This window comes from Falco cherrug, chromosome 3 (assembly GCF_023634085.1).
Source record: "Falco cherrug isolate bFalChe1 chromosome 3, bFalChe1.pri, whole genome shotgun sequence".
Taxonomy (NCBI): Eukaryota; Metazoa; Chordata; class Aves; order Falconiformes; family Falconidae; genus Falco; species Falco cherrug.
In genome coordinates, this window is record NC_073699.1 from 61,447,966 (window position 1) to 61,474,913 (window position 26,948).

Consider the following 26,948-nt stretch of genomic DNA (forward strand, 5'->3'; position numbering starts at 1 on the left):
ATACTTGCCTTGGTTTTGAACTCACCTTTGTATTTATAGACTTCCTGTGTTCTTCTCAAATGAGACAAGAGCCAGGGCTCTGGTCTTGGTAAGCCCATGGTCCGGCACAGGATGACTTACTGTGTTTTGGCAGCTTGGTCATGGCACTAAGGGCAGCCATACATTCCCGGGATATTGCTCTACTGGAGTATGTTCTTACTTTCCACTGCCTCTCAGCTTTCCTGCCCTTCACAGGCACCACTGCCTGTCTTGTTTGCTAACTGAAAGGCTGAGAATTTGCCCATTGGTGGTGAAGAACTCAGTGGTGTAAAGGGAGAAAGAGAACAAGTCTTGTTGATGTTCAACATTTTGCTAGTTTTCTAGATTCAGAAAAATGGGAGAAGGAATTTGCTGTTTAGGATAATCATACAGACTGTATTTGTTGCAACTGAGCATTTCTTTGCTTTATGGGTTGCTTTTAGCATTTTCATGCTTCATAACAGCTGAAGAATTTATTGCAGGCATTGGTGTGTTTTTGCAACTTAGCATGCTGGCCATAGCTACTGCTGCACGTGGCACTACTCCCCAGAGGCAGCAGAGTTGTATGGTTGAGTCTGCAGTCCAGCCTAGTGAGATTTATCTCAGACACTCCAGAAACCTCCCCTAAGAGCTCCTATTGCAAGATGAGAAGTCTGCAGGGGTATCAAAGGACCTTGACAGACGCTTACATATATCACAAAGAACAAGTCCTAAATAGCCCTCTGCCAGGTTTAGGTGTAAGGAAACTATACAGCATTTACTTCATTTGTCACTTATGATTTTGGCTGATCTCAGCTGTGCAGTGACATTCCTGAAATTCATTATTATTTAGTGTCACAACTATTTAGTAAACCCAGCAGGAACTTGCAAGAGTGACCTGGGGCAGGGGGCACAAAATAGTAAAATTAAAGCAAACAAACTTAAAAGAATGCCTATCGACATTGCTGACCCTGGTGGCAGCACCAGCTTTGACTCCCACAGCAGCACGGAATGGAGGTCGGGACTTGGGGATGGACAGAGGAAAAATGTAGCAAGGGGCAAGAGGGTATCATTACCTGAAGTTAGCAGTGAGTTTGGAAACTAGCAGTGGTATTTTTACATATTGCTGAACTAATATGTGGGAAGTCAATGTGCTGGGTAGTGGGTAGGAAGGCAGCAAAGCTTTCTGGCTTCTTGAAGCCATGCTGCCCAGGATTCTGTCTCTTATCATGGATCTGCAGCACAGAGTTGTCTCTCCTGGGATGTTCTGCAGTTCTGTCCCATGGCACCTCCAGTCTGCCACCAAGCCATGCAGTTTCGTGCAGGGCAGCCTCTCACACACCACTGCAGGTCCCACAAACTTACACTGCACAAACAGGGTAAAAGTGAGAAGGACAGTGTCGTGTCAGCTTTGTTAGAATAGGATGCTTAATTTTTATAATTTATAAAATGATTAAATAATTTATAAAATTTTTATAATTTATAAAAATTCACTTTTTATAATTGATTTTTTTGGTTGTTTGGTCAGTTGGTTCTTTGGTCATTTGAAAATAACTGGACTTTGAAAATTAGTGGTAAAGGATGCAGGTGTTTTAAGATTTCCCTGCCAATGCAAGTGGATGTAACAGAATGTTCTCTGCAGCTCAGTACAATTGCAAATGACTTAAGAAATGACCTCTCAGCCATTTATTTGGGGAGGCTGTTCCAGAGACTAGTAAGCTTCACTCCTGAATCCAGTCTTAGCATCCCTTTGCTCAGAAAGTTTGGGCTTTTTTCCCACGTAAGGCAAGGTGAAGGTGTTGTCCTTCTCTTTTGCTAAAGGAGCACGTTTCCCGGTAGACCTGCTGTCTCTCTTTTTTGAGGACAACTTTAACTTCAGGGTCAGAAATTAGTTTTCATCGCTTTTCACTCCAGTTCACCTGCAGAGCCAAGGGACAGGGATGCATCCAATTCTGAGTCATTCACACATCTACTGAGTTGTCAACAAAAGGTCAAGCTTCAGGGATATATTCTTCACTTGCTTGAAATTACACAAAACCATTGAGCACTTTTTTCACTCTGACAACAGTCCAGCAGTGGCCCAGGTTGTCCAGAGAGGCTGTGCAATCCCTGCCTGCCCTTGGAGGTTTGTCAGGATCCAGCTGAACAAAGCCCTGCACAACCTCATCTGATCTCAGAGTCAACCCTGCTGGAAGCAGGGGAGTGGACTAGACACCTCCTGACACCTCCTCCAGCCTGCATTTTCCTATGAATGTGTTACCTTGGGCCAGTTCTTCTGATTCTGATAGAGCTGACCTCTGAACATGAAGAGAAGGAGAAGAAAGGGGGGTTAGCAGCAGCTAACTGCTCTAGGAATCAGTTCAGACACTAGAACCTGCAGAGATGGGGGGATGACCCTGGTACAACTCCTGCTGCTAACACCCTCTTTTGCTGGAAGGTGTGAGGAGCTGTACGATAAGACCATTGCTGAGGGTTGTTGTGGGAAAAGTCTCTTCATAAGATGAATGCACTCCCTTTAGGTTTCAGGTGCACTGGATGAGAGCACAAAAGCAGAGCAGTGGCTGAGGACATCGTCCTGGCAATTGTCTCAGAGATGATGATGAGGTCGGAGTTTATCACCATGTTTCCTTCATTGCTGGTTAGCCACATTCCCACCAGGAAGATCGTAACTGATGGCTTTAATAGCATGGTAGAGCTTGAGAAATTATTCACTATGGTTTTCACTGTCTTGACTTTAAAACTTTTTTTCAGGTAGAACATATTTGATCATTTATTAAGACCCCAAGATCTACAAATCACCATAATTTTGCCATTACCTTTGTGGGGTTAGGTCTTTAACTCAAATTGGTTGTCAGATGCAGGCTTTTACCACAGAAAGTTTAATGTCCTAGTAATGTTTTACTTTCATGCCAGCTGGAAGGGAAGAGTGAGAACACCTCAGGAGAAACAGGTCTCACTTCTGATGCGAAGGGAGCTTTTAAAAGGGAGAGAGAGGAGCACAAGAAGCTTCTGGCTGAGAGTCATAGTGTGGTGATGGACCTCCGCCGGCAAATCCAGCATAGTGAGAAGAACTGGAACCGGGAAAAGGTGGAGCTCCTGGACAGACTTGATAGAGACCGGCGAGAATGGGAGCGTCAAAAGAAGGAGCTGCTCAGGCGGATAGAACAGGTAAGGAGTCTTCGTTGGGTGAGCAATGTCTGGCTGCAAGCACGAGGCATTGCACCATCACTGCACTCAGGCCAAGGTCAGGAGACTGAATTAAGGAGGAGTACAGGAACGATTGTGGTTACTTGGCTCTGTCAGTGTTTCTCATCCTACAAAACAATTTACATGCACAAGGGAGTAGAAGGAAAATGCCCACAATCCCTATAAAAGACCACTTATGAGAAATCAGCTCCAGGTTAAAGGCCATTTCCTGCCTCATTTCAATTACCCTGGGCAGGCATGGTCACATTGATTCTTTCTGTTTGAAAGCTTTTGTGCATCTCTTCGTGCTAAAACACTCAACCCCATATGCAGGGTTATTCAAGGTTTCATGTACAGCATCCTGCCAAAAAAGTCTGTCATCTGTGAATTAGCCAACAAAGATGCAGCTGCTGTGACTATTCAGTCTCAGCTGAATCCTTTTTTCTCTAGCAAAGGAGCCCAGGGGTTAACATGAAGAGCCCTGACTGATAACAAATAAACAGCTATCAATATTAAATATTCAGAATACAACTTTGACCTTGGTCACATGAATTTTGTGCACAACTCTGCTATCATTTGCAAATCTGATAACTGCATACCTATCCCCTTGTTTTTCATGCCTATCCATATTTTCGTCTGCTTAGTATCAGAGACAAATCACACCTAATGATTTTATCTGGCTGGAAGCCACACAAAAAATAAAAAGTTTAATGAGGCAGAGTTAATACATCGGTTTTGCCTGAACATTGTTCAGCTCTGGGTCATGTATTCCAGGAAAAGTAAGAAAAACAACTGAAATTGTGGGTCCTCAATTAACTCAATACTTTCTGTCCTTAGGACATCAGAAATGGAACAGCACCAGATTTGTGCATGCTCTCTAGGAAGCACTGTGCTTGAACAAAACATGGAGTAGCTTCACAGGTTAGGTTGATGAAAGCCCAGTGTAACTTCATGAGCAGTTTTTGGAAAGGATTCGTTAACTATGTCTCACATTACTCTGCCTGAGCTGCAACAAGAAGCTAAAGAAAACGCACCAGGCTGTAAATATTATCAGAGCAAGATTAAACCTCAGTTTAAGCTATGGCTGTTAAACCTACAGAGAACAATTCTGGAAAATCCTGCACTCTACAGATATTTCTAAAATCACTGCTAGAAGTGTAGGTCTGAGTGGGCGGTGACCAATATGAAGGTTTTACAGACCAAAAAAGGTGATTTTTTAAGTTCTAAATTCAAAAATATCAATAAACAATATTCTGGATTTTTTAATCTCCCATTTATCCGAGGACTTTTGTGTATAATTAATGCAGTTTGTTGTGCTAGCTCTTATAATGCAGCCCAATAGTGTATCTCCTGAGATAAAACAACCAACATGTATGAGCTAGAAAGGCTGGTAGCAGAGCTCTTCATGCAAATTGCCTGGCTTCCAGGGTTCAGTGACAGGAGATGCCGAGTTCTCCATGGCTTGACTGGGCTGGTTTCTAACTGTTGCATTTCAGTGGCCAAACTGCCACTTTTATCCATGTACAATGGAAATTAAATAACCCTCAGAAAATTTCCTATTATCCTGAGGATGGAGACATGAACTTTTCTTCAGAAAGTCACTGGTACATCTTTGGACGTTTATTCTGCTGTCCCTATGAATGGTATTTTGTAGTTTTACCTCTTCAGTGTATCCTCAATAGCTTGAGGGACTTCACCTGGGTAAAGACTGCTTTTTCTGTCCCCTGGGAATGAGGGCCATTGATGGAAGCAACAGAGAAATCCCTGTTAATGCTACCGAGCCTTTAATTCTCTTTAAATCTGACCTCTCACTGTCATCTTGGGAGAGCCTACAAAATAGCTCTTAGCTAGTCGGGGAGCTGATTTCTTTTGTTAATATTCTCAAACCTCTAGGCTTCAACTATATATTTACAACAGAGTTGTACACAGAATTAGCAATAGTAGGGAAATAAAAAATATTACGTCAAGCTAATTTCAGAGGACTAGATGATCAGAAATAGCGTTTGAAAACTTGGCTACCTGCCTGCAAAACTTTGTAAGTCCTCTTTCCTTATAATCAAACATTTCCCTGTGTGACAGGAAGCTTCCAAATATTTGCAAGCTTTCAGTTGAATAACCTCTCAGATTGCAGTCATGCCCTGCTTTATATGGAAACAATTAGTATATCTCTGAAGTCCTTCTCCCCGGAGGTTTCTGTGTGTATTCCATCTATGGCAATATGTAGAGGATGAGGAGACTATGCCAGTGTGCATGTTTGAAAAACAGAGTCTAAGAGATAGCAGAAGCATGTGTGCAAAATTTCACATTAATGCTTTATGCCTGCCTGTTTTGACACAGCTCTTGAATAATACATGTATGATAAGGGGGAAGCTCGCACCAACATATATAATATATAAAATACTTTACTCTGGATGGTTATGGGAATACTGCTGGCATATAAAAAACTTGATGACCTACTTTTTTCAGAGCTCAAAATTTGTGGGGTTTGTCTATTTAAGTACACTATCACTTTGTTTTCCCTTAGAGAATCTCTCTCCACTGTGCTTCTAAAGCTAATTGTGCACAGAGTGCACTGGCAAATATTTAAACCCACAAAATCACCTGTATGAAAAGTTGTGGGTTTAAAGCCATAAACACACAGGGACTCAAAATCATTAGTCATTCTTGAAAAGTTAGGCTGGTATTTCTCACTTTCATTCTCCTGTCAGATTCAGAGAATGAGCCAGTATCTGTACTGTTTTCTCATAAAGGTTCCCAGATCGTTATCCTTATAGGATCTCTGAAAATCTGGAAGGGCTTGCAACTGGGACTAGGTATACACAAAATATGTCATGGTTTAACCCCAGCCACAGCTAAGTACCACACAGCTGCTCTCTCACTCCTCCCCCAGGCCTGCTCCAGTGGGATGGGGAGGAGAATCAAAAAAAGGTAACACCCATGGGTTGAGATAAGAACAGTTTAATAACTGAATAATAATAATAATTAATAAATAAATAGTTACAACAACGATAATAATAATGCAAAGAAGAGGGAGAGAGAGAGAGGAATAAAACCCAAGTGAAAAAAACACAAGTGATGCACAATACAACTGCTCACCCTCTGCTGACGGATGTCCAGCCAGTCCCTGAGCAGTGATCAGCCCGCCCCGGCCAACTGCCCCAGTTTATATACTGAGCATGTTGTTCTGTGCTGTGGAGTATCCCTTTGGCAAGTTTGGGTCAGCTGTCCTGGCTCTGCTTCCTCCTGACTTCTTGAGAACCTGCTCACTGTCAGGGCATAAGAAGCTGAAAAGTCTTTATGAGTAAGCGCTAGTTAGCAACAACTAAAACATCAGTGTGTTATCAGCGTTATCCTCATGCTATGTTTTGCAGGTCCTCAGCTTCCAGGGTGCTAGTGAATGACTTGCATTTGCAAGTTATTGTCAATAATCTTAGCACACTGCTCTAGCAAAACATCAGAGTTACTTATGATTCCTGCTGTCATTCATCATCATGTTTTAAAATATCACTTACTTCATCTATCCTGTTGTATTTACAATTAAAGGAGAAGTTGATCATATAATCGGATTTTTAAATTGGCAATTTCACTAGTGGTTCACCCTCTCCTCACCCAGCTTTTGCAAAATTAAAAAGAGTTAATACCTTTGATGGCCCCTCTATAAATATGCATTTTCTTGAAACGTGCTTTGCCTGCCTAATTAATCTCTTTGACAATGCTGCTCTGTACAAATAGTCAACTTTCTAGCCATGCATTAGGGTTAGACTTTCTGTAGAACAAAGCATTTGCCTTTTGTTAAGTGGAATTTTCCACCTCTGGAAACAAGTGATGTACATAAAAGGACAAACTTTGTATTGCTGACCAGAAGAAAAATACATTTGTTTTCATGAGACTCCAAGTCACTCACCCTTCCTTGAGCTTCTATTTGTATTGCTTTAGGATCTCATATCAAGAATGCTTTTAAATAACAGCCAGTGTTGTTTTGTTTCCTTAAAAATCAGATTAAAGACAGATGCATTATTTTGTGTGTGTATATATATATATATATATACACACAGTGTGTATGTGTGTATATATATGTATACCTGTATATGTAAACAAACAAAACTATACATATACACATTTAGTCTCTCAAAATCTCATGAGTAATAGCATCAAAGTCCTAGAGACATCTCCCTTTGCGGAAGGACCAGTACAGCAAAGCTGGCATCCCTGGAGCCAGGCGGTGATCTCGTGGTGCCTCCCCAGGGCACAGGTGCCCCGCTTCTGGGGAAGGACGAGTTCTGCAGAATGCCATACGCTATGTAAGCAATCACTGTTCCTTTTAATTTGCCTCATCTCCAGCTTCAGAAAGAAGTGAGCCCACGAAGAGGAAGCGGTTTTCTGTGTGACCAGAAGGAGAGTAACCTTCGTCCCTTCACGACCCAGGGGAACCTTCACATACCTCGGCCAATGGGGTCAAGATCCTACTCTGACTCTGACGCCATTCAGTTTGATGATCGGTCACTGTCTAAGCTGAAGGAAAGTGACCGCTGCAGCGCCACGGAAAACCTCTTTCTGCAGTCCCTGTCTCTTGATTCCCCCGACGAGTCTGATGAGCACCGGTCTCGGCAGCTGGAGCGGGAGAAATTCTTGCCCGGATTAATGGAAGTATGTGCTCTTCTACCTTTTAACAAGCCAGCATGTTGTCCCTTAGAATGGGTCAGAACTGGTCCAGCATCCCTGCTGTAGGAAGGGAGATGTTGTGTCACAGGCACTGCTTACAGTTACCCAGTAGTGAATTGGCATGAACAAGACTTCGTTCCTTGTTAATATGCTGATTGGACCAGTATCAATCACCTGAGAAACTGGGAGCCAGCCTAAAGGTCCCAAAGATTACCTCAGCTGGTGGCCATTCGTGTTATGTATGATAACTATGTTGATTTAGAAGGTCTTAAATCTTCTTCAGTTGTAAGTAGCTACATATATTTGAAGAAACGTGGGCTGTATTTTGTTAGTAAAGCAGTGAGTACTGTAGAGAGGCACTTCTGGTTGTTGCGTTGTGCTTGCCATCTAAAAAGATTAGCATGAATAACTGAGATGAGATGTTAAAGAAATAGAGTTATCCTTCATCAGCCAAGTACCTACCCTGAGGTCACACCATAAAGCTACAAAGACATAAAACGCAGTGCTAAGAGATGCCATTGGGACATAGTGAAAGTAGTCTGTGTCCTGCTAAAATCTGCACCACTGCAGGCTTACTTGCACCAGTTCCAGGTCTTCACAGTTTTGTTTGTATCGTTGCTGAATGAAACCCAGGGTTGCTGTCCCTATATGCTGCTACGAAGCAGCCTGTGAACTGGCATGTGACATTAGCGGCATGAGAATGTTCACACTGACCACAACTATATACTTTAATGGTTCCTGTGAAATTAGAAACACATTACAACTTCTAAATGCTAATATCTCCTTTATTTTCTATTGTTCCTTGAATGTTAGCAGCTGTTACAGAACAAGAAGCTTTCGGAGACTGCCAGAAGTTAAAATTATCAAGCAGGCAGCACGTTGCTTGGTGCAAGTTTTGAGTATTTTCTTCTTGCCTGAAAATTCAGATTTTTGCACCTGGGTTAGACATTCGGCTTGTTCTCTGGGCACAAAAATACTGGTTGAGTGTACACATTATAGCAAATAGGGAAGTGAAAGCTTCCCAGTCAAAGATGTATCTGTGTACTCTGGCTTGAAAATCTGACCACTCTGGAAAAGAGTTTTGTCAACGGGTCAGATCTCAGGCTCCCTGCAGGACCGGGTTCACTGAAGTGCCCTGACTTGAACATGTGCACTTGTGAAAATTTGACGCAAGCAATTCTTTGGAAATACATAACATTGCTACTCAGCTACAGGACTGGGAAATCAAGTTCTTTGAGAGGAAGAATTAAAAAAAAGATTGAGAGAGACAAGAAATGTGACCACCCTTCTTACATTTTAAGTAGCTGTAGGTACCTGTGTGTTCCAGTTAGATTTTCCTCCCTCAGTGCCATAAATGTATGGCTGGCAGTGTGGGATCCCATATTTATTATTTCTTAGCTTTTATTTCATACGCTCAGTGAAGAATGTTGGTACCAGTGTCAGGGATTTATGTTTTGTGTTTAATTTTGATTGCTGTTTTCTTTCCTTCAAATTCAGTCTGATATTCAAGAATGGAGATCTCTCTTCCCTTTTCTGTTTTTCAGACAGTACCACCATTAACAAAAGTGTTGGCAGCAAAATTTCATCCTTTGTGATATTTGCATAGCTTCTTTCCTTCAAAGCGTGCTTTAGTGAAACCTGGGCAAAGTAATTTCCCCTCAGAGGGTTTGCTCAAGCGAGACTGATGGGAGTTTAATGAATAGCTTAACTGAGGATGCACAGAGGCAACTGCAGCCTGCTGAGTGCTCCTCTCCACTGTGTTTATTTTGCGGTACTAACTGCAGCAGTCAGTCCAGCCTTCAGCCTGATCGTCCATTCAGTTTGATCAGTTTACTCTGCAGTAACTCCACTGAAGCCACCAACATTATTCCAGACTTACACCAGAGTGAAGGCAAGGAGGATCACTGTACTCCTGTTTTTGACCCTGACTCTGGATAAAATACCAGAAAGGTAGTTGCTAAGTGCTGCTTTTTTGGAGTAGTCACAATTTGAAATACACTTCTCTTTTAATAATGTTCTCAATTTCTTGAGGTCAAATAAAAGTAATAGGTACTAATACTCTTTTTCCTGATCATATTTTGTATTCCCTGTAGCTTATTAGTAATATAAGCAAACAGTTAAAATAAGTGCAGAGCAATTGCTTCAGAAGTATCTATTAAAAAATCCAACTCATTATGGGAATTGTCATAGGGAAATAATTGCCATAAAGACATCTTAATGCCATTAGCAAGCTGTAGGTATTCCCCCTATGAAACAAGTAACTGTCTTCCCACACATTTAATATAACTAGCTTAATGAGTTTCAACTGGTGCCATTTGTTGGTTCCTAGAGAACGTATAATCAAATTTTATGTCAAAGGACCCTGGTTTATCTCTTATTTCATCACAGCTAGGTCTCTGGCGTAAAGCAGATTGCCTCTACTGAACAAATTCACTCACAAATATATTGTCCAAAACAATATATTGTACATGTGGAAAAAAGGCATTTTTACAGCTCGCTTCCGTTTGTGATTGGACAGGACTATAAAAGTTGAAGGCTGTTGTAGATTTAGCATACAGGCTTTCCCTCTGCAGTCTGTTGTCCTGATGGGATTGCCCATTCTGCTGCCTATGTACAAAGGGAAGAATAGTCCCACTGGCAATTTAAGAGTCCTTACCAGAGGGAAAATGAGCCACATTTTAGAGGCAAACATACCTGGTGCAACTAATGGGAAGAATGACAAAACACCCACAAGCTAACGCCACCAACAGGTTCAGAAATAACTTATCCTGTTTGTTTCTGGTTTTCTTCAGGAGGAAGAAACACACAAAGGAAATCTTCAAAGGTGAGTAAAACTTACAGGGAAAAACCCAGCAAATATTCAGCTGCCAGAGCTATAGCTCTCTGGTGCCCAAACCACAAACCCAGGGTGTAGCTGTGTTGCCTCCTAAGCAGCCTACAAGCCAGATTAATGGATTTACCCAGGGATTAATTTGTCTCAATATGCTTCTCTTCTACTCTGATTAACTAGGGCCACATTCAGCTGTGGTGCAAAGATCAAACTGTATGAAAGTGCATGAAGCTGCAGCTTACTCTGAAGGCTATGCCTACCTTAGCAAGCAGCGCAGAGCTGTAGACATCGATATACAGAGGAAAACAGTTGATGCTGAGGACCTGACATGCCCCTGCATGTCAGAGAGATTTTGCTTTGGACTAGTGCTGGTCTGACCCCATGGGCTGAATACCCACCTAACCCTACAGTGCATTAGTTGTGCTTCTGGAGAGCATCTTCCAGCTTGCTTTCATCCCAAAGGAATCCAGCTCATGCTCTCTGACATTGCCGCCCCAATGCAAATCAGAGCATCTGAATAGGAAATCCACTTCAAAACTGTGCTTCTGATCTCACCTGACTCCCTGTAGCGTAGATGCACCCTAACTGCAGCTGGTGCTCTTGATGAAAAACTCACAGTGTGATTTTACTGTATCCTCTGGATCACTGATACATAAAAACCACTGCCTGCTGAATCCTCACCCAGCTTGAGTTATCTCATTGAGCTGATTCTGATAACTACACTCATTTCCATTTTTAGGTAGTCCCATTCAGAAAGCTTCTTTCTCGGTTTGATTTCTTTGTAAAACAAAGCAGTAGGACAACTCAGCTGAATGCTTTGTGATTTGTACAAACTAGCAAAATGCAGGAAAGCCAAAAATCCAGCATTATCACAAAATGATTCCCTTTGGCTGAATTGTAGCACTAGCTCAACTCGCCAAATGTAACAGTGTCTAGGCTAGGTGTCTGACACTGCTATGCACCAGCAACTCCGGCAGTCTCAGGAGCGGGGGTGGACTTGTCCATTTCCCAGCAAGTCAGAAGTACTCCACCCTTGCTTTGAAAAGCGTGCCTTGTGTTGCCACAAGCACCCACAGATACTGACACAAGCACTCACTTTCTGTGAATGATATATATCTTAAATGGATCCTACTGCTTCATATTTCAGACATTTGCCAAGCAGTAATCCATGAGAAAACAGTAAATTAAGAGCCATTAATAAACCATTTGTTACTATTAATGACACATCAGGAATGCTTGCATTTCACAGGTATTTTGACGATAATGTAAGGGAACTAATGAAAGAGAGGGCTGAAACAGTTTTAGATTATAAGCAGATGGTAAAAGTCGGGTTTCCTGAGTTGGGTTGCTGCTGAAAATAAGTTGCTCTGTGTGCATTTCCGAGCTTATGAGTGACCCTCTCATGTTCCCCTCTCCAGGGCAATGTCCGTTTCTTCCATGTCAGAATTTCAGCGCCTGATGGATATTTCTCCATTCCTACCAGAAAAAAACTTGCCTTCATCCAGCAGCAAAGATGACATAACCCCTCCCCTGTCTCCTGATGATCTGAAATACATCGAGGAGTTCAACAAGAACTGGGATTACAGTAACACTAGGAACCATGGTGGGGCCACCGAGAAGCCTGCAGAAGGCTGGGCAGAAAGGACAGAAATTGGGAAAGCTGGGAATGATCCTGCTTCAGATCCCTTCCAGGCATCATCATGGTACCTCACCACCAGTGTCACTATGACAACTAACACCATGACCAGCCCAGAGCACTGCCAGAAGCAGCCAACGAGGAGTCACGGTGTAACCGAAAAAATGGGAGTTCGGGTCTTTCACAGCCCACCGGTTGTCCGTAGGTTTGATAACTCAGTGATAGCTGGCAGTGAAGGGAAAAACCAGGTTGAGCCGGATTTCCTGTTTTCTGTGACCAAAGCTATGGGGAATGTCACTGAGACAAAAGGTGCTTCCTCGGATATGTTTGGAAGATGGTCTTGTCATAAGGATTTTCTGGAGAGTGGTCTTCATCCCATTGAACGTCCTATTTGCACTACTGTGGGCTTTGCCTCACCCTTGCACAGCTTGGAGATGTCCAAAAACATGAGCGACGATATGAAGGAGGTGGCTTTCTCTGTCCGAAATGCAATACGCTCTAATTCAACAGAGCCTCAGTTTAAGGACACCGCATGTCAAACCAACGGTATGAGAACAACAGGGACACAGACCACCCAGACGATCAGCGTTGGCTTGCAGACGGAAACCCTGCGCAGTATCACCAGCAGTCCACACAAGTGTCTGACACCAAAGGGGGGGTCCACGCCTGTCTCTTCACCATCCAGAAGCCTAAGAAGCAGGCAAGTGACCCCCGTCATTGAAAAGGTCCAGGCTAAGTTTGAACGCACATGCTGCTCCCCCAAATACGGCTCTCCAAAGCTGCAAAGAAAAGTCCTTCCCAAATCAGACCAGCCAAATAACCGGACTTTGCCTGGCACACCTCAGAAAGGATTCAGCGAGTCCGCTTGGGCTAGATCAACTACCACAAGGGAGAGTCCTGTCCACACCACTATCAACGATGGCCTCTCCAGTTTGTTCAACATTATTGACCATAGCCCCATCTTTCATGAGACCTTCCAAAAATGCCCCAGGTCTAGCAGCCGGTCCAGGTCAGCAGAACCCAGACCAGAACTGGGCCCAGTGCAGGAGCCATGTACAAATGCTCGTGGCAGATCACCCAGTCCTCTCCGGTTGGGGACAGAGACACAAAAGGAAGAAGGGGCTGAGGTGACAAGTATCAGGCAGGATTTATCTGCTCCTCCAGGGTACACGCTTGCAGAAAATGCTGCCAGGATCTTGAATAAGAAACTTTTGGAGCATGCCTTAAAGGAAGAGAGAAGGCTACCTTCACACAGCCCACCAAATCTTAGCAATGACAACAGCACAGGAGAAATTGTCAAAGTAGATCCAGGGTCCATAGAGGTAATGAGTTTGTTTGTTTTTCCTCCTATAGCTAAATGCACTCTTCTTTGAACAAATGCATTGTGAGATCTCTTGCAGTCCTAGTTAGTATTGCAATGAATATCCTAGTCCTGTCATGGTACCACCAGCGAGTCGCAGTCATGAAACTATTGGATTAGCCACTGAAGAACTCATTAAAGAATTGAGTTTCTAACCTGACAGCTTATCAGGCTTGAAAGCATCAGAAGAGCTTTATCCATTACAGGATAAAGATGCCTTTACAGGATAAAGATGCCTTTACAGGATAAAAATGGTTCTCCCCTGTACGGCTGGGATACGAGTTTTCTGTCCCAAAATACATCACATGTTACAGGTTCTCTAGGGACTCAAGTAGATTTCTCTTTTATGCTGGATGGAAGGGTAGACTTCTCCTCCTACACAGGAATGGGTGTTAGCAAGTTTGTGTGAAAAATAGTCTCTACAATACCCTGAACCAAAACTTCAGGGCCTTCAGCATACCTTTTCTGGATGTATCTGATCAAGTTTGGCTCGGGTCTGTGAACGTGATTAAATGGCATGACATTTGGTACCTACTGTTGCTGCCTCATAAACATGAGAAAAAGGAAAAAAACCCCAAAAGATAATCGACAAGCACATACCTAATTAGCGTTTAAGAACTCTTTATTGGTATCTTGCTGTCAACAGCGTTAACAGTCATCATCTGTCTCAGCAAGTACGCCCAGGTATCGAGGGTCAGAGTCTCAGGTACAGTAATGTGCTAGAGCAATCAACAAAACAGAGGGGGAAATGATGGACAAAAGCTTTCAGTTATCAGTTATTCAGTTATTAAGCCTCCTGTTTCTGGTGAACCTTTGTACCCCTAAGACTGCTGGCCTGAGGAGGCCTGAAGAAGCTGAATTATGCTCAGATCTTACCAGTGCTTGTTGCCTTTCTGGCGCAGCACTGAAATGGCCTGTGCCCTCCTGATCAGTGATAGCACCCCGGGCAGGGGCAGGAGCCCGTCATCCTCTGTGCCCCATGCTGCCCCTTTAGCATTCTGATGTTTTGTTGGGCCCCAGCCACAGGGCAACAGCTCCTCCTTGACCCTTGCGTGCACCGGACATCCCACCATGGCCTCGCTGGGCTCACCTCTACCACTCCTGCCTCAGCTAGCCTCAGGGGAAGGTTCAAACCCCATTTTCTAACTCAACATTTGGCTTGAAGGATTTGTGGGTACCCAGGCGCTGAGACTTTTGATCTGCAGTTTGCCTTGTACTAGTGGGTGCTTTCCATGGGCAATGGGTTCCTGGTTTGCAGGTACTGCTCAGAGGACGTGATCTTTTTTGCCTAACAGAGGATCTAAAGCTGAGGATATATTCCCTATATGCAGTTTAAAGAGATATAAATAAGAAAGTTTGTACATATAAAAAAGAAACTACATGCACTTTATAATTAACAGCGAATAAAAGTGGGCTTTATGCACAAACCTCAGAGTGAATAAAAGTGGAAAGCAGTCTCATTTATGTGACTCTTTCTAGCTATCTGAATTTTGTCCTTGGTTTGAAATACTGGGAATGCACTAATGGTCCTTATTAGAAAGTGTGTTGTACTCTTACAGGTTCAACTCAGCTTTGCCTTCAAGGCATCCCTGGAAGCTCTTGATTTCCTCCTGCAGCTTTTAGATGTCTGGTCAGATTTCAAGTATGAATAAACGGGTGTCATCCCATGACATCAGAAACTGCTGTTGGCAAAATGCAGCTAGTGTCAGTACCTGAGTTTTATGTACAGAGATTTGGGTCAATGCTGTTTAGCAAAAACTCATTGACCATCAACCTGGTAGAAAATTGCTCCTCTTTGTGAATTCTCAGTATCTTTTGCCTTTTCTTTTTTGAGTTCCCAGCCTCAGAGCTAAGACTTGGTTTTCCTTGCAACTCTTACTCGGTCGCTCTAACCATTGTCTAGATGCACAGGTTATTATGAACTTTGGATGGTCTTGTCATTTCTCAGGAATGTGCATTGAAGAGGAAGGGCGTGGGTGTCCACACAATGAAGTTAGTTTTTCCTAGGTGAGGTGGTGCTCTACAAGATATACTTAATGGAGCATGGGTTTGCTGCTGAAAACAAAACCACAAATAAATTTAGACTCTGGAGATGTCTTGGGCTATTTATGGATTACACTAACCACACAAATTACACTTTGTACAAATTCCACTTTGCACATTTTGTACAAAGCCAGAGGAGTTCAGCGAATGATGGCCTTGGAGAAGGCAGGCTGTGCTTGGGGCAGTGTCATGTCAGCACTGCCCCTGCCACCCTCCTGTAGATCCCTGCTCTGCTTCCCCCTCACCTGTTGGTTTCTGTCCAAGACAAGTGACCTTCTTACCACCAAATGCCTTCTTGTTTCTGCAGTTGTGGCATGGTATATTAATGACTTTTAGACTTGCGTGGAGCACCTGTTGGTGGCTTTTCTTTAATTTGAGCTTCTGAGTAGTGTAATTACATTTTTATAGTCCTGCTGCAAATATGAAATACATTTCGTACATATATTTAAATATTTACATACATATGTATGTGTGCATGAGTGTATATGCATACAGAGTAGTAATAACTTTGTATTTTCTAACTTGCCCAGAGCTGCTTACAAGCAAATTCATGTTCACCCAGTGCAGCCTACTAGTGTCTTATCCTCCTAATTCAGCAAACCATTGTCTTACTTGCGTATCATGGGATTTATAAATATTACTATTAAAAATGCAGATTAGCATTACCTAACTAACAACGTAAGTGCTGTATGAACATTTTAATTCCATGACTAGCAAGGGTGTAAATCATGGAGGTTACACAACAGTCCTGTTATGGGGGTCAGACTCATTTCTGGAGGCAGCACCGTGAAAAGACCATCCAAAGACCCACAGAGGAGAGGGCGGCTGCTGCATCCTTTGCTTGCCGGGGCAGAGCAATTGCCGCACACTTGCCACTGAACCGTTCAGCATGGGACAGGAAATGTTGAAAAGAAGGGAAGGTGTTGCCAGAGTTAAAGGTTTTTTGCTTTAGTTTGAGTCTCCCATCCAGGATCACTGTTAAAGAGGAGCAAGGGAGAAGGGTGAGGCAAAGGTCTTTCATGAAACCTAAGCAACATAAGCATGAGCAACAAACACAAAGTATTGGTTGCTTTTTCGCTTGTTAAAGATTTCCTAAGCATAAATTCTCTTTTGAAATCAAACAAAGCAAAAAAATTACAACTTATCCTTCTTTCATAGTAATGTGGTTTTTCCCTAGCCTTAATCAAGGTTGACAAAGGATAACAGATGTCTTTCCCTGCTGAGTGGAAATGTTTGGTTTGTTTAATGCTATGTCCACTTCTGAGACTGTGTTAGGATTGTAAGAGGTTGGTTGGTTTGCTTCCTTCCTTTCTAAATCCTTTTCTGCTGATGATTTACCTTTTATTTTTGATTATTAGTTTCCCTGTGATAACAGCGGTAACATGATCTGAGTGGGTAGTAACATCTGGAGACTTCTTCCTTGCTGACATGAAACCTTCACTTTAAAAAAATAATTGATTAAAACAGTTCTTTCCAACCTACTTGCTTTCTTTTTCTTTTCTGTCTGTTCTGTCCAGAACCAAACTGTCTTATTAACTGCCCCCTGGGGACTCTAACCCTGCCTGCCTCACTGCTGTAAGTCCTTTCTACCTTGTTTCCAGAGCTTTCCGAAAGCTATCATTTCTGAACGTGTGGGTTTAACAAAGGGAAGTAAATGACCACAGCTCCGGAGGTACCAGTGCGCACTCAGCATCACTGTGGGGTCCTTCGCAGGCACCGGTCAGGCAGCGCTCAGGACAGGAGCCCATCTGCCATCTCCTGCGGCAGCACAGGCTATGAAGAGGTCACACTTAAGTCAAAATTTGCGCTGTTGGGATTTTTGTTAAACTTTAAAAAATTAGCAGATTTTAAGACCAATATAAAGGTATGTGAGAGTGTTGGGAAGGGATTCAGATTTGTAACAAACTTTTTTTCTTTTTTTTTTTTTTTGACAAATGCACAGCACTGTGCAGGGCTTCTGGCTGCCCTGGGGTGCATTCCCTCCAGCCGTGGCTACAGCAGTGGGTGGAGAGGGCTGGGGAGGGGGCTGCAGCACCAGCCCATGGCCAACGGTCACCTCATTAAGCTGTTCCCACCCCAGTTTTGGCCAGTTTCTGGGAGAAGCTGTGCAGACATAAGCTGTGACCATCCACTCCAGATCAGAGCCAGAAAACTGCTTGATTTATTTATTCATTAATACAGGCATAGCCACAGTGGCCGACAGCCTGGTTTAGCAAATAGCTGCAAACTAAATCTGAAATCATCCTTCCCATTTTTAGTGTCCAGCCTAAAAAGTGCTGCCTGTCCATCCACACCTGCAAGCAACCAACAAACTAAACTACCCACGGGATATTAATTTTTCTAAAATCCTTCCTAGCTATGACAGCTACATGTGGTAAGTGAGGAGGGGCTTTCACAAACCCTTCCAGACAGTTTCCTTGTCATGGGATTTCCTTAGCGCACACTGAGGAAGCCACACTGCGGGTGGGAGTGCCTGACTCAGCAGCCAGCACGTTATAAGATTACGCTGCCAGTCAGTTGTTGGCCCTGGAGCAACATCCATCACCAGCGCAGCCTTGCATTGTGCTGGGCATGTGTACATCACAGATAAGACGAGCTTAACCCTGCTGTTCAGTAAAAGCTGACCAACATCTGCAGGCGTGCTGGAGAGAGGCTTTTGAAATGGGAGGCAGCAATGGAAATAAATTTCGTTATCGCCACGCTAACTCTCCTTTACTGCTATGAAACCAGGATAAAGCAGCCAGAAGCAAGCAGCGCTATAGAGATACCGTTTTAAGCAACACTACAGAGATATCATTTTAAGCCACTGTTTAGAAAGAGGCTAAGACAAAACCCACAAATCTCATAGCCTCAATTCATCGTGTTGCACTGCCTGCGAGGTTTGCTGCACATATGGATTTATCTTAATAAATCTGAGTCTAGTGGCAGCTTTCACAGACCATATGTTGCCCCAGTCACAATGGGATAAGGTGAGGTAAGGACACGGAGTCAACCTTCTGGTTAGCAACGATTTATATTTTAGCAAGGTTTGTTGTGAAGTTTAGGATGCAGAGATGGGGTGGGAGGCGAGGATGCAGAGAGGCAGCGCTGCAGACCGAGGCTCTGCAGCCCCCCTGACCAGCTTCTGCCATGGTTCGCTGCGAGGGCCCAGGGCAGATAAGCACAGCTCTGGCTTGGGCGGTGATGTGCAACTGCAGAGCACCCTGCTAGCTGCGTATTGCCCAAAGGCACTGAGGTTTGCCCTTCGCAGAGGCTTCCCCAAGTCTGATGATGCGCTCTCTCCAAAGCACGCACATACACAAGCTCCATTTCCCGCACCTCAGCTCTGTGTCTTCAAAATTGATCTTCCTGTCGTGTAACATTCATGTTTGGTCTTCCCAATGCAACGGAGAGGTTCAATGGCATATCACCTTGTTTGTTCACTGCCAATCACATCATGTTACCTTCTCCAGTATCCTCCATCCCTAGTCACATTTCTCCTTCTCTGCGTGAAATAGTGTGCTGAATCTTTTCCTTCCTACTGTATCGTACTGCTGCTGTGGTTCCCCTGTGCCTTACCATGCCAGAGCTTTTCCTTTGCATTGTGTTGTTTCCAGTCTCTCCATTTATCACCAGTTTGCATTCTGACTTTGAGACTGGTTTTTATTGAACTCTCCTGTCCTTGCCAGTGACTGCTTCTCAGTGTACACATTTCTATAGGTTGACAAACTCCTCTGATTTGCTTTTATAAATTACAAAGGATGTGGTGAAATTCAGAAGCTTGGCTTTGGCACTGCAAGACAGACTGGCTCCCACAATCACTCATCTTGGTGTCAGGAGCATTCGGAGCGAGGCAGGAAGCCTAGCTGTACTAGGAGCAAAGTCATAAATATTAGAGACAATTACCAACTTAGTGCTAGGGTGAAAAATCACAACTACAGATTGTTTCTAATCACAAAGGCAGGCTAACTAAGCCCGAACAGTGGAAAGTTAGTGGAGGAATAAAATTTCCTTTTTCTTCCATTCCTGTGAATGTTGTCTTTAACATACAGTACCACTGAATCCCGTAATTCAGGCTTCAGCAGCTGGCACTAAGAAGTGATGTTCCAGAAGATTAAATCTGTAGGTAAGCCTCATCATTCATCCAGCTGGAGACCATAACTACTCCTGTAGTCATTATTCTGCTGCTAAGAAGTCTGAACTCTGAAGCAGACAAAAGGAGTCAGTAGTAGATTTTCAACCCACTTGCAAATTCCAAACCTGGCCCTTTTATGCCAGGTCAGCCCTTAGATGAATAGTGGATTTTCCTGAATTATCATGCAAATGCACTTTTCTTTTTCTAGCACAAGGAGAACTAGCAAATGGAAGTTTGTCAGCTACTCCAGCTCATCCCAGCGTCTTTCTTTCATTCTCTCCTTACGTGTTCCATAAATCACAGACATATATGCAGATACCTGGAGCCCTCACATGGCCAGATGTTTGCTGCTTGCTTTTGTCCCGCGACATGACAGATGCTTAGCTTAGTTTGAATCTTTTGTTTCTTAATCCTTTGCACACCCAGACAGCCTCTAATGCAAGTCACTAACCGCTGTTTTGCTCTCTTGGCTGCCAAGGAACTACCTTGTTCTGCACTAGCCCCGTCCCTCCAACCCTGCTTCTCCCGGCCAGAGAGACCAGCGAACCGTCGCCCACCTTCGCGATGGGCTTCACATTCCCCTACTGCCTCACAGTCGCAGTCCACCGGAGACCTGACTTCCTCAGAGGAGAGTGGAAGCAAGGAGCCGCCAGCAGAGACCCCCAGCCAGGGAGGCGACCAGCCTGACTCCACACGGGAATAGGGGGGCTGCGACCCGCCTCCACCAGGTCGCCCGCCAGCCGTCTCTGCCCCGAAGGAGAGAGGTCCGCTTGGAGAGGTCAAAGAATGTTCTCAGATGCAGCTGCTGAATGTCTGACCTGGGAAACAGAGTTGTTTCTAGGATGAAACAGTTAATGTGCCTGTAATAACTTAATTTTTTTCATAGCTGAGAAAACTATTTTTGTCTCCATCTTTTCTACATACAGTATATTAACAAAAAAAAAACAACAAAAAAAAAGGTAAAAATGATATAAAGTAAGATTTAAAATAAAATGTAAATTAAGTTTTAAGGGAATTTGAATACGTGCTCGCGCTCTCTCCAAATACTGACTGCCTTTTGGTTATATTTGCACTGTTATGTTTTTGATTTGTGTTTTGGGTTTTTTGGGTTGGACTTTTTTTATTATTTCATGTAAAACTAGGGTCTTAAGTTAATTTTATTCTATTTTAATGTCAGTGTTACTGGTTTTTAAAAGTAAGGTTCTTAAAGATGCTTCAACTGTCTGAAGCGATACCTTTTAAGTAGTGAAGAAAGCCATTAAGCTCGTTCACTAGGCTTGTATTAATTGAGATGGAGGGAAATACAGGTAAACACAAGGAAAAGTGTAAAAAAAAGAATGCCTCAGAAAGTCTTACGGAGTTAGCTGTAAAATACACCTACAATACTTGACTTGCATGCCTCTGGGTCCTCGCACTTTAGTGCATGTACATACTGCTACTGTACCATCACATAAATGTGAGTCAAACTGTTTCACTGTAATATTGTTGTGAATTTACCTGTACTGTACTTTTATTGTTGGTATTCTTGCATTGACTATACAAAAGGAGTTTTTAAATTATTGTTAGCAGTTCAGCTGGCTATGTACAGCATTTACTGAGAACTTCCTCTGTTTTGGGAAAACCATGGAGATCTCTGGGCATACTAAATTGTAACCGGTCTTGTTTAAGAGTCTGTTGGAGACCATGTGAAGTGGAAATAAACCCCTCAGTATTTACAAGCTGCTCGAGTGCCTTGTGATGTTTTTTTTACGATTGTACTTCCCAGGTTCATGTAACTGGGGGGAGAAAAGCCCCCAGACTCCTCCTTTATTCATATGGGAAGAATGCTTCTTTACATGAAATAATCATGGCAACACCAAATAGTATGCTGTGCTCTGCAGAGTCCTGTGAGCACTGGATCAGGCCATGGGAAAGTTTCTGAATTTCCTCACCGAACTCTGCAAAGCAGCTGCTCACACAGATAGTGGGACTCATCTTCTCAGTGCCTCTGAGGCCGTACGGCTTGTGGCTTTCAGCTGTTCACGGGAGTGAAAGCCAGCCGGCTAAATGTAATACCAAAAATATGACATATCCAGTGATAATCCAGGCTTAGGTCTCATCTGCATTACACACAGAGACCGATAAAACCGGGGCTTTTGTAAAACCGGTGGCTAACACTGAGAAGTAAATGCAGCTGAGAATTCATGTACTTTGAAGATGTGGAAGCCTCTCGATATACTTTGCCTGGGACGATCTGTTTGGCCACATGCTTTCTCTGGCAGACCCAGAACTGCTCTGCCTAGTTATCCCGTCGCTGAACTGGCTCATTCCTGTCCAGTTTCCTTTGCCAAGGCTTTCTGAGCCTTGCTTGCTGCAGAGCACCGTATGGGATCCCTAGAAGCCTTCCTGGTTAGCTCTATCCAGCAACAAGCCCCTCACATCCTGTCCTGCTGCGTCATGGCCGGCCTTCAAGGAAGTTTAATTCAGCTGTCAGATGAGATCAAACTCCCTAGCTCCCAAGTAACAGCCAGCTGAGGTCTGATTTCTCCCGTATTGCTTAGGCCCGTGGCTATTAACCTGGTGTCAAAATGTCCACCTGTAGGTCATCATTATGAAAATTGCCACTTACCAAGACAGGCAGGGACTGAGAAGTGCAGTTGTTTAATGGTTCTCTGGTGCCCCAGCAAAAACAAGGGGTGTCCAGTGCCAGGCCTGAGCAGCAGTAGTCATATTAGTGATAATTGCCTTCCCAGCTGTCATAAAAGCCTCACTGCTAGCGTTTTTTGTGAATGTTAAGCTGACCCCCACCAAGTCTGAATGCTTAAAATTGTCCATGGTGGCCACCCTACTGGCTTGAAAATCTTCTTGCTGCGACACTTTGCGGTATTGTTGCAATAATTTCTGTTTCAGAGTGGAAGGAGGAGCATGTGCAAGAGGTTTTTACAAGGTCAAAGAGTCACAATGGCTATTGAAGAAGACTTGAGCCACAACTGAAAGATCCTGGTTTGTTTTCAAAATCTCAATTACCGAGAGCAACTTTGCAGAGAAAGGGGGAGGGGTTGCCGCTTCCTTAAAAGCTCTTTCTCCTATATGAATTAAGCGAATGTTGCAAATGAACGAGCAATGTTGACTACCAGCAAGGGAAAATGCTGCTCTGTTTCTTGTGACAGCTGTAATTTTTTTTAATGATGCAGAACAAAATTCAGGTGACTGATTTGCAGCTTTGATACCAGGAAATGGTATTTGCCTTTCAAATCAGGGATACGCCAGCCTGCAGAATTAGCTGCTGGCCATCCTGGAGTAGGAAGGGCTGTGAGGATAAGCAGCTGTCTGTGGCTTGACAGGTGAAGTGCTCATGAAATGGCAGAAATTGCTGAGAAAAGGGAGACAGCAAGCAACAGCAATAAGGAGAAGGTTAAGTGCAAATAAAAAATCTGCGGACGAACTTAAAAAGAATCACATTAATTAAACATAAGCTCCTTTCAAGAAATATCACGTTTGGACTGGCTCTTTGGAAACACCAGGGCTTTTATTTTCCAATATTGCTGCTGGTGGGATTGGGGGATTCCCTCCCACCCCTGCATTATTCCAGCATACTCCATAATTACTTAAATAAATCATAAAATAAATGACAGGTCTGCAGTCCATCTAAGGTTATTTTTAAAACTTCCAAGAGAAAATTAAAAGTCTTTTTTAGAAGGTCTGCAGCTCACTCAGTGTCTGTGGGATATCTGAATTATTGCCTCATGAATAATCAGGGCAGGAGAAGCCTCACAAATTGCCACACAAATTAGTGTAAGGGGATATGAATATGTCTGTCACAGCTTCCCCTGATGAGGTTGAAATAGATAGCTGGATTTCACCCAGAGGTTTGTAGTGCCTGAGATAATGGCCTTGGGATATCACCTGGTCCTGCAACACAGCAGGGATCAGGAGCAGGACAGTGATCCATGGCATCCCTCCCAGTTCAGACATCTTTTGGGAGGGCTGTAGCCCCCCAGGGTGTTGGGGTGTCCCTCCTGCCACAACACTCCATGTGGGCAGCATAAGGGGGAAAAGTCACCCCTTTCTCCTGCTTTCCTTGGTGCCTCTCCATAGTCAGCCACCCTCTGACATGCTGCCCTCCCGTTTACACACCAGGCAGACGTGGATACATACCACTGGCAATGTTGTATGGCCTCTTAACTCACCTACCCAAGTCCACAAGGAAAGACCCAAAACGGGACAACATAGCAACACATCAGGGTTGCGCCTCTGTGGCTGGACAAGGACTGGGCTTGGGCCATCCTGGCCCACCTCCCTCTTCCCCTCACGTCCCCTCCATGCACGCAGAGTACCCCAAGACATGCGTCTTCACACACACGCACACTTCCTTCCCTGAGTACCCATCAAGCTCCCACCTGCTCTCTTGGGAGGTACCACATCTCTTGCTTTCTCCCTGTTCCCTGTTTTGACTTCCTTTTATGTAAATCACTGCAACCTGCTAGAATATTATTATGCTGCTGAGTACATATAATTTTCATACGAAATGACAGCTAATGTCTTCAGTCTCCACACAGCCCAGGCTGCTTTCTAGAGAGGCTTAATGGCTTTAAGCAAAGTCTGCTTCCCTTCCCTGTTTATCATCTTCTTATCCATCTTCCAAGAGTATGAGACATTCTGCCTTCAGGTTTGGGAGCGAGAGATTACTGCCCTGCTATTGATGTCTGTAGAATAAAAAACCAGCATCTACTGCTGAAAACCATCACTTTTTTTTCTAGCAGAGCAGGTTTAGGACTTCTCCTCTCATTATTCATTCTTTCTTCGGTGTACAAACACCTTCTACAGGCCAATGTCAGCATCCTCTGAAAAAAAAAAAAGTAAGAAAACCCAAGAGCACTTGGTGGTCTGGGCAGGATTTTGCAGGTGAGGGAGGGCTCAACAGGCTGCTTAGCAAAGCCACTGCCGCATTTTGTCCTGGAGCTGCTCCCTACAGAGTAACAGTTTGGAGGCAAAGGTGGGGCTGTGGCAGCACGGACACAAAGCAGCTCTCCAGAAGTCCCTGGTTTGGCAGCCATCAGTTGCAGGTTAGAGGTGCAGAAGGCCAAGAGGTGGGTGGCAGAAAGGCTCTCCTTCTGGGGACAGGGCACCCACGTTGTGCCCAGGTTAGTTTTGCCCAGGGTGATGGGCTGAGATCTGGGGAGAGAAGGCCATAGAAGAGAAAAATTATAAAGCAGTGTACTTGGCAGCTGCAAGCAGATGAATATCTGAATGAGAAGAAAGAAGATAGTTTGGATATAGAGTTTTATATGTCTCTTGGTGGCAATAAGCCTGGCTGAGCAATGTAAGCAGATACAAGCAGATACTGCACTAAAAGAGAAGACTGCTGCTAGGCTAAGCAACGTGAATCCTATTAAATGTCAAGAATAGCAAATTTTGTTTTGTCCTTTTAAATCCATATATATATATATGTATATATATATAATTAATTGGATTTTTTAATCCCTACAGAAAGACTTTAGAATAGGTTTACACAGAAAAACATCACGGACCCAGGTACTCTCATCCTCCTCCTGCCAGCTGTGATCCCTCTGGATTAGGCTGCAGAAGAGAGAGGTGAGTGCCAGTGGATAGGCTCACCCCACAGGCATTGCTCAGCAGACACCTTTTTCTCACCAAGTTGGTTGGAACCAACTCGGCTCCAAAATACTAAACCCTGCAGTAACAGGCAACAGGGCACAATTTTGGGGCGTTGGAAAAGTTCCCATTTTACATCGGAGAGGAGCAGTCCATATGTTTTAGCTACTAAGAACTGCAATGTTAAGTGCTTAGGAATTAACAACGTGAATCTCATTGATTTTCTGCCCAGGGAAAAGGCTTCAGTAACTAAGACATTTTGGGAGTTTTTATCACAAGTCTCTGACTACCACTTCAATGTGTTTGTCTTTAAAATATGGCCTCAGTTCCTAATGTGGTCTGACAGAAGATGTGTATTGTGTTGTTCCTCTCTCTATTTTCTACACACTGCATTGGCAGGACAGAAAAAAAATCTACTTTGCATATATGAATGAGAGGGGGAACAATAAAGGCCATGATTTTGTCACAACTATTTCCATGACAAAACCAAAGACTTTTGAGACTTAGTACGATGTCACTGTGGCTTGTCACAGAAATCACATCTCAGACAAAAATCAAAGCCCTGGCTTCACAAATTATCTGTGTTCCCCTCAGTCTGTGATGCCTCTGACAACACCACAGCTTCACCACATACACCTAAAATGCAAGTTAAATGTTTTGTACAGGCATTTCACATGTTTTACAAGTAGGAGTTGATGTGTAGTCATATTTTAAAAAAAGCATATTACGCGCATTTTTTTATAAGGTAGTAGGACCATGGAGCAGTTAGGAGGAAAACAGCAATAAGAAGTCAGGAAAGACACAATTACCCCCTGGAAACCAGCACCCTGAACCATGTCTGGTAAATAACAGGCCTGATTCTGATGTCCCAGGGAGCAACCCCAGACCTATGGCTTGGCTGTAGCAAACCCTGAGTTGTGCTACTGCATGGGAGGCAACATGGGGTTACAGACCTTGCTCATCTATACCACTGACAGCGTCCCTTAAAATCAGTTCATGTTTCACTGACAGGGAAACCCCCAGCCAATGGACCTGTCCTGTGCCACATTTTTCCAACAAGCCCTTGAGTCTTCAGCAGGATAGACTGACCTGCCAAGCAGGGACGTTCTGAAGAACGCAGTGGCAGCAATGGAGGCACGTTATTCCCTGAATTATACAACCTTTTTCACATCAAGAGCAGAAGCAAATTTATTCAGAATCTGCAGCACTATGGTGTAACACCTCCTCATGTACAATGGGTTGCTTTTATGCAGCAAATAATTAGTGCACCTTCCTAGAACAGAGCTAAATAATTCAGTAGAAACATTTCCCTGCTGGGAAGAACCTGCTTTAGCTCTTGGCTGACAGGTCTGGGTTAGGTTAGACAAGCAGCTTTCCGGTTTCACATCAATCCTTCCCAAAGAATTGGGAGAACACCCATTCACCGTGGACCCTGTCCCACAAGCACTGCTCAGCCACCACCAGCTCCCATATCCAGAACTGGTTTATTCAGCCAGTCCCACTACCAGGGTTTCTGGTTTCTCCC

At 43.7% G+C, this 26,948-nt stretch overlaps 1 protein-coding gene across 6 annotated transcripts in view; it reads left to right on the forward strand.

The window, feature by feature from the left end:
• Positions 1-21,550, forward strand: part of MTCL1 (microtubule crosslinking factor 1) — a 118,935-nt gene extending 97,385 nt beyond the window's left edge. For 4 of the 6 annotated variants that reach the window (XM_055705347.1, XM_055705345.1, XM_055705346.1 and 1 more), the window contains 5 exons: positions 2,911-3,165; positions 7,525-7,830; positions 10,638-10,669; positions 12,094-13,633; positions 20,307-21,550. In XM_055705347.1, the coding sequence (XP_055561322.1) occupies positions 2,911-3,165; positions 7,525-7,830; positions 10,638-10,669; positions 12,094-13,633; positions 20,307-20,531 (2,358 nt within the window). In that variant the 3' untranslated portion in view covers positions 20,532-21,550. Of the gene's footprint in view, positions 1-2,910; positions 3,166-7,524; positions 7,831-10,637; positions 10,670-12,093; positions 13,634-17,231; positions 17,290-20,306 lie in introns of all 6 variants that reach the window. The other 2 variants (XM_055705349.1, XM_055705351.1) reach the window with 1 other exon arrangement.
• The last annotated feature ends 5,398 nt before the right edge of the window (positions 21,551-26,948 follow it).